The sequence below is a fragment of the Triticum aestivum genome, chromosome 3B (genome assembly GCF_018294505.1).
Source record: "Triticum aestivum cultivar Chinese Spring chromosome 3B, IWGSC CS RefSeq v2.1, whole genome shotgun sequence".
NCBI classification, from domain to species: Eukaryota; Viridiplantae; Streptophyta; class Magnoliopsida; order Poales; family Poaceae; genus Triticum; species Triticum aestivum.
The window spans coordinates 562,767,283-562,775,635 of NC_057801.1; the positions used below are offsets into that span (position 1 = coordinate 562,767,283).

Here is an 8,353-nt window from a genome sequence, read left to right on the forward strand (position 1 = left end):
CAAAGTAACACATAGAGTAATGAACGGAATAATTGCTATCACTACATGCAATATGGCTGGTGGAAAGCTCTATAGTTACAGTTTTGCATAAAGCCAATTTTTTCCTACAACAAAGAAATAAATTTCATTTAACTATCATGGTGGTTGTTTAAACATTGAGAAGGTTCACCCAACTCAATCCCAATTAAGCATCATCATTAAGCCCAAACAAATTATATTAAGAATGATGAGATCCACATGATAATCCGAGAACCAGATACTCAAGATGTCCATAACCGGGGACACGGCTAACCATGATTAGTTTGTACACTCTGCAGAGGTTTGCGCACTTTTCCCCACAAGACTCGATCGCCTCCGTTGGATTTCTCGCACTACATGATGTTTGAGAAACGGATGACTGAGACACAGTCTTTCAGAATCGTTAGCACCTTACGGTGGGTAGACAGTTACACCTACTTTCCCCTACATCTGCTATTCTACCACTGTAAGAGTTCACACGACTTAATCAACTATGCTAGAGCCCGTAATAGCTTGTGGCTGCACACGGAAGTTTCTAGCATGAAAAATCTTATGATCCCTTTGAGCCTGGGTGGCGGTCCATAGGAGAATCACACGGTACCCCGGGATTTCCAGAAAAATAGACAACACTGGGTTCCCCAGGTGCCTCAATCTACCAAGATGTGTATTAAAGTTGCCACCTTAAGTTAACCATTAATTAATAGTACTCACATCTGTCATGGATACACTTACCCAATCCACTTCTACTAGCATAGCATAGCAATATAAGAAGTACGTAGAAGTAACTCCCAAATGTTTGATAAATAAACAGGTGAATAGGTATTACCTCATCTACTTCCCAAAACCCACATTTTAATCAGATCCTAATCATGCAATGTGTGAGGATTGATCTAATGCAATAAAACTGGGTAGTAAAGAGGTATGATCAAAATGTTACTTGCCTTGCTGATGATCCGCAAAACCTAGAGACTCATAGTAGCACGCTTCGCACTCCGAGTACTCTATCACAAACAAACAAGCATACAATAAGCAACCAACTAGAAGAACGGGTAAAACTCAAATAAAAGATCTAACCAGAAAGTTCCACTTAAAAACTCCGGTTTGCAAAAAGAATCAAATCAAACGAAGCAACGAAACTCAAACTGCGAAAGAAACAAGATCCGATTACTAATCTGGGCCTAGGTCAAATTTTACAGTACCAAAATCTTGTTCAAGTTGGTTAAACAGAAAGAGGGCTTCGAAACAAAGAACTAGGCGCTTGAATCGCCTGATTCCGATAAACGAGCGAAAAGATAAACTAAAACTAAGATTCGGGCTGAAATCACGATCGAAAATAATCGCGTAAAACCCTGGAAAAAGAAAAACTGGCGAACAGGCTAACGAACGAACGTTCGTTGTCTGTAGCTAACGAGTAAACAGCGTTAGGTAAAACGAACGAACGAGCGGACGCTCGCTAAATAAACTAAACCAAAAAAACTAAACCGATCTAAAAAGACCTAGGGTTTTCTAAAAAAACAAATCAGTTTTCTCTCGAAAACCGGCGACGGCGGGCGGCTATACCTCCAGCGGGGTCGGATTTCGGTGGCGGGCAGCGGGTGGTGGCTCCGGCGGCATGCGGCGGCGGCGGGACGAGGCGGCGGTGCTGCGCGCGGCGGCGGTGAAGCGAGGCGAGGTGAGGCGGCTCGCAGCGGCGGCGGCTCTCTGCGGCAGCGGTGCTAGGCGGCGGGACTAGCGGCGCAGGCTGGTGAGGTGGTGGGGGCGGCGGCGACGCTATTTAAGGAGGGGGCTGGCGGCTTGGGGGAGGGGGCACGGCGGCGGCGAGGCGTGTCCAGCTCGGACTCGCCCGGCGAGGTCGGTGGCGGCGCGGGGTTGGGCCGGCCGACTCGGCTGGGCTTCGGCCGGTCGGGAGCTGAATAGTTTTTTTTTAAACAATTCCATCGAAACTTAAATAAATCCTATAAAAGTAAATAAAAAACTAAAAATGTCAAAACAAATTTTCATCGTCTAAATAAAATATTTAGAACGAGATGAACATTTTCTTGCCCTAAAATGCAATTTTGAAAATGTGCAATTTTTCTAATTCAAATAAAATCGCAATAAAACTACCAAATAAAATACTTATGTGATTTTAATATTTTTCCTCTAGTGTTTCATTTATTTTTGGAAAGTCATTTTATACCCTCTCTTTTATTTTGTAAACGAAATATACGGAGAGAAAAATAATTAAAACCAAACGATCCTCTTTTCAAAATTTGAGAAAACTCAAATATGACAATAACGAAATCCCCAACTCTCTCCTCGGGTCCTTGAGTTGCGTAGAATTTCGAGGATCAACTAAAATGCAAGAAAATATGATATGCAATGATGATCTAATATATAACATGCCAAATTGAAAATTTGGGATGTTAGAAACCTACCCCCCTTAAGATGAATCTCGCCCTCGAGATTTGGGTTGGCTGGAAAATAGGTGAGGGTGGTCCTTCCGTAGGTCTTCCTCTCGTTCCCAGGTGGCTTCTTCTTCAGTATGGTGGCTCCACTGAACTTTGGAGAACTTGATGACCTTGCTGCGTGTGACTCGGCTGGCAAACTCGAGGATCTTGACTGGTTTCTCCTCGTAGGTCAAATCGCTATCCAACTGAATCATTTCCAGTGGCACTGTATCTCTTAGAGGAATGTTAGCCATCTCTGCGTGGCACCTCTTCAACTAGGAAACGTGGAACACATCCGTTAGGACATTCTTGTGGGCAAAATTTATCATCATGCAAGCAATGGGCCTATATATCATCATGCAAGCAATGGGCATATCTATCGGGTTCGCGCCTTGACGCGAGGGTGCCGGTCCTAATGTTTTAATCAAACGGGTAATGCTAAGTCAGTATTAACCCAGATTTAGCATATGCAATCATACAGGATAACATGCAGTGAGAATATAATAGGAGCGAGATACAGATGTGCAGACACATGTGAACAGATTTCAAAATTACAGTAATATTTTAAAAATATGTTAACACTTCTTAAGTTACACAGAAAAAAGCCTATAATAGTCAACAACAAGAAACCCAACCCATCCAACACTTTTACATCGCCACCAAGTGCCCTGTAGTAGAAATATCAGCCAAAATATGCACTAATGATTATCTGAACTGGAGCATCACAAGAAACAAGAATATATTTGATAGACAACATACTGAACTTGGTTCACAGGACATGACATTCCTTATGATCTGAACCTTGTAAAAAGGAAAGATGTATTTACTATATCATCTGATCACTCTAGCACAGCGAGTACAACCTTAAGATAAAGAGAAGATTCACAATAGAGTTGACAGGTGCCATGAGGACGATCAAGAGTACAGAATCATCCAGGCTACAAAGCAGCAGAGCAAGTCTGTGAATAGATGTGGCGCGCGTTGCCTGCCTGAGCAATCCGACAGAGTATATGTCCTGGCAAGAAGAGAAAAGGAGGTGGAGCACCACATTACATAATTTATATTAGACTAAAGAGCAATACAATATCACAATAATTTGAAGGAGTAATTACATAATATTTTAAAAATATGTTCTAAATGGTCACTGAACAAACTTGTTCTAGCGCTGCAAACATACACAGATAAAGGGCAAGCCAACAACCGTAAGTATTCAGTAGGACTACACACATACACCTATTTTCTTCTATTCTAGAATCAAGATGCACTTTCATGTATTGTCACATTTTTTACCTGGGAATAGATAAAAAAACAGCAAAGACGCATCTCATATAATCAAAGTAAACATGGTAGATCCAAAGCAATGTATCTAAGATTTAATTAAGGGGAAATGCAAACTAATTAAAGATTGAAGCCGTCAATTTCACTCCCACAATTTGCAAATTGTAATTTGCAAATTGTAATGGTCTCAGATGAACTAACTGAATATATTTACATAAGGCAAGAGAAATCATCATCACTGATATTCCTTACAGACTTAGGTCTCTGCCAAGAATCACACAAGTTCCTTGATGCTCCAAAAATCAAGCGATGTCCGAGCAAGGGAAACACAAAAGGCGTGAGGAGAGCTCCGTCGGGAGGGAGAGGGGTAGGGTTCGTACCTTGACTACATGAGTTCACTGTAACTTCACCTCCGGATCCAGGCGAGGTACTCTGTAATTTAGAAACAGAGATGATCTATGGTCAAAATTTTGGTGCCTTGATTAGTTTAATTAGCTGCATCATCTCTTAGCGTCTCAGAGGCAACCACAAGTTAAAGGACACCACATCCTCGTGAGGTAAGGATCCAAATACCTCTCACGTGGCGTGGGGCGGAGGGGTCGACGGCATTGATGCCCTGCCTTGCCCACGGACTACCATCCCCAACTAGAGCTTGGCACCACTGAGCGTCGCGGTGACCTAGACAGTAAGAGAGGTGGCAGGCCGTCCTGACCAAAACATAGCAAAAGAAAACAATTAACTACCTTAAGAATAAATTCTGAAAGAATCAGGAAGAATAAAACCAACAACAATTGGGATTGCAGAGAAAACATTTTCTAGTGGCCATCTGAGAAACATGGCACTCGCTTTTTAGACAAATTCAACTTGGAAGAAGCTGAGAGAAATTGCTCCTAAAACTGAAATATCAATTGAACCATCTGACCTAACATCAGGAAACGAAAAATCTATGTAAAACAAAAATTTATGATACATAGTCTGTAGATAGCAATATATATAGCTTTCAGCACCTATGTATAGCTAGGTGATGACAATATATATAGCTGTGAATATATATAGCTTTCAGTAACATTAGGTGCTTAAGGCAAGTGAATATCTTCCTGACAGCATACTACTTCAGCTACAGGCCAATGAACATTTTCTATAAATCATATCTAGAACGATATTGGTTAGTTTGGTAGCCCCACCAGCGCGACACATGCGATCACTTCCAACAACCAAATCATTAGGCTACTTCTAGGACACAGCGGAAAGGTACAAGAAAGCATAGGTCCTACCAGGATCTAGAGAAGTGACAAAAATCCCCATTTCCGAATGCCAAGCAAGCACAATAATACAAGCAGGGAACAATAATTTAGGTGCTAGGCTTCTACGAATAAGAGGACAAAAAGCACATACATCCATTGTCCAAACACAATCTAACAGCAGCTTCATACAGGAATTGAAGGTAAATACATGACCGCAAAAAATGCAAGCCTAGGCCTGAAAAGCAAAGATGAGAGGGAGAGAAAGGGTCAACCTGCAAAGAGGTAGCCGAAGACCGAACACGACGAACTGGGCAGAACAACAAGCACCTATAGACAGCGGACCAACCTGCAAGGGAGAAAAGGGATAATTGGGTACAACCATGGATGAGCTGCAGTTAACCAGAACTGAGACAGTTCAAAACAATCACGTACAGATTGACGAACGCAGCAATAGATCCGTTGGCCGTGGTGGTTCCCGAAGGCAATGAGCACCTCCTCCCGGTGACGGCAACGTGGTGGAGATCAAGAGGAGTGGCTGGGGCCTCTTGCCAGTGGGTGGTGGCGGGGTAGACGCGAGGTGGAAGGCAGTACGCGGCGTCCTCGACCTCACCGAGCACCACGTCGGGCAGCCCCTTGCTGCCAGCCATGGAGTTGGACGGAGAACCAGGTGTAGGCGCCGAGAAGGGCGTCGAGGCGCGGGTCGGGACGCCGTAGTGGAGTGGTTTGGGGGCCGGGTCGTCGGGGGAGGAGGGTACAGTGCTTCTCCCCACCCCCTCGGCGCTCAGTAGGAGGAGCTGCTCGCCGTCGGGCCTCACGGGAGTGGTCGCTGCCCCGCCATCTTCGGATCCGGCCGCCGTCGCCATCTCTATTCTTGCCCCGTCATTCCTCAGGGTGATTCGGGCAACGGGAGGGGATGGGAGGAGGCGGAGCACCAGGGACGAAGCGACGGGAGGGGACGGGAGGGGAGGAGGCGGAGCACGAGGGACGAAGGGTGGTGGCGGCGGCGAGTGTGGGGAAGATGGGTGTGGCGAATGGGAGGACGAAGAGGCGAGATAGGCTCCCTCCCTCGTCTCATCCAGCCACGGGCCTACCCGGGAGAGCGGCGGCGGCGGCGCCGGTGGCAGGGCAGGAAGGCGGGCGCGGGAGGGGAGAGGAGGTGGCGGCGAGGCGGGAGGAGAGGGGCAGGGCAGGGAGGCAGGCGCGGGAGGGGAGAGGAGGCGGCGGCGAGGCGTGAGGAGAGGAGGTGCGCGGGACGGAGGGGAACAAGAGAGGGGGGAGAGGAGGCGCGCGGCAGGGGGGGAGCCGTCTAGGGCTGTCTCCACGGGAGCCGGCCCTTTTATACCCCGAGCGAGTGAAATTACAAAAATGCCCCCGGCGGGGCAGGCTATTTACGCGCGATGGCACGGTCAGGGAGTAACTATTCATTCCAGCAGTAACTTTTTTTGATCCGACGGACGAGGTCGTTCCAGGGGTCGATCCAACGGTCCAAATCCGATCAAGCCACCCGATCCAACGGCCAGGAAGCCCAAATCGCTGAGGAGCCGGAAGGAGAGCTTCTATTCTTATTTCTGGATGTGCTGAGAGCAATTCCAACGCGCCGACCCAAACGGATGGCAATTTTGTCTGCTTTTTGCCTTTTTGACCGGCCGCTCGCTCAGCGTCCGCCTTGTTTATGATTTGGGTCGGCAATGCGTCCAACACCCGCGACCCATTTCACGTTCTCGCACAAATTTGAAAAGGCCCGCCATGCCTACGACGAGTTCATGCCGGCACCATGCCAACGGCCGGCATACAATGCCAGCTCTAAAAAACACCACACAGTTCATGCTGACACACATGCCAGCTCACAAAAAAGGGCGGGAAATTCAACCACGCCATCTAGGCCGTGGTCATGCCAGCACACTTGCCCGGCATACAAAAAAGGATGGCAATTGCTGCCGTAGATCACTCGTCGTCGGACTTGAGTATGTCAGCCTGCATCTTCTCGAACCACGGCCTCTTCCTCGGTGACACGGTGTTGAGGTCCACCTTCATGATCTCCACCCCATCATCATGCTAGCAAGAGCCACTTCTTTCGCCTTGGTCTTGGCATTGGCGGTCTTGATCTCTAGCATCTTGGCTTGCTTCTCCGCCTCCATGTCAATCCTCCTCCTTTGGATCTCCATGAAGGCGTTCATTTGTTCTTCCTTGTCTTGTCGGCGCTACTCCTCCCTTGAGTCCTTCTTGGTCATCATGCCCTCCACGGTTGCGTTCAAGGCGATCGACGCCGCATCCCGCTTGTCCTCCTTCTTGGAGTTGGTCTTCCCCCGAGATCGTGGCATTCTTCCTCCCCAACCTCCTCCACAGCTTTCTTCCCCCCCCCCCCACACACACACACCATGAGGGCGGCATATTGCGCCTTGAAATTCTCCTCCCCGTTGATGACTCTCCAACAATGGGAGAGGTTGAAGGACTTGCCTTACATGTTGGACCTTGAATGTCTCCAAATCTTGGAATGCCTACAAAGTAATAGCATGCAAGCATATTGACAAATGGATATGCAAATGGACATGCAAGCATAAATGGAATGAAAACAAAGAGGGGCACATGCATACCATGTCTTGCATGCCGATGCCGCTCACGGGACGTGCCTTGATGCTCTCAAAAGTGGCACAAAACTTGTTGCACTCTTGTTGTATCACCCTCCATCGCTTCGAAATGGACACCCACTCGCGCGTGTTATGCATTTGGTACGGCACAAACTTCTTCCATTCATGGAACTCACGATGGACATGAATCCAAAAGGTTGATGCCTTTTGTTCGGCGCCAACCTCAGGGTCTTGCCCAATGTCCCTCCAACACTCACAAAGAAGCTTGTCCTCGGCCGCCGTGTATGCCTTCATCCGCTTACTCCTGCGCTTCGGCTCTGCCCCGGCGGCTTGGTTAGCGAGCTCATCCTCGAACAAAGGCTCTCCGTCGATGTCCAATTCATCCTCTTCCTTGAGGTCGTAGTCCTCCGGAAACTCGTGGTCGAGAGGGAAGCCGTCCAGGTCTAGGTCGACTTGATCTTGCATGAAGGCGTTGTGCATGCCAGCTTGATCATCGGTCGCCGGCGTGAACGACCCTCGGCCGTCTTGCCTTTGGGCCTCATCGGATCGTAGCCAGCCGCGGCGGCACCGCCAGCAGCTGCTGCACCACCCTCGAAAATGATGCTCTGCATGAAACGGTTGGTCGTCTCGTCATCACCGGCCACCGGCATTCTGTCGAACAGGTTGCGGGCGCCGGAGAGCACGTCAGTTGGTATCTCCCGCGCCCATTTCCTCGCCGCTCCAGATGACGAGGCACCAGCCACCGGCGTGGGGTTGAGGTCGATGGGCACGGGCGTGTAAGGCGCCACCACGCTCA

At 48.1% G+C, this 8,353-nt stretch overlaps 1 protein-coding gene across 1 annotated transcript; it reads right to left on the reverse strand.

Annotated features, from left to right (window-relative positions):
• Window positions 1–3,897: 3,897 nt before the first annotated feature.
• On the reverse strand, window positions 3,898–6,177 carry LOC123065734 (uncharacterized). Its single transcript, XM_044488960.1, has 4 exons — window positions 5,402–6,177; window positions 5,242–5,315; window positions 4,299–4,432; window positions 3,898–4,157 (listed from the first exon to the last, which is right to left on the reverse strand). The coding sequence occupies exons 1-2, from the start codon at window positions 5,830–5,832 to the stop codon at window positions 5,297–5,299; spliced, it is 450 nt and encodes a 149-aa protein (XP_044344895.1). The 5' UTR covers window positions 5,833–6,177; the 3' UTR covers window positions 3,898–4,157; window positions 4,299–4,432; window positions 5,242–5,296.
• Between the last annotated feature and the right edge of the window lie 2,176 nt (window positions 6,178–8,353).

Bases quoted from the DNA above. Each gene is read 5' to 3' on its own strand.
- LOC123065734 (XM_044488960.1), bottom strand. From the start codon at position 5,832: ATGGCGACGGCGGCCGGATCCGAAGATGGCGGGGCAGCGACCACTCCC.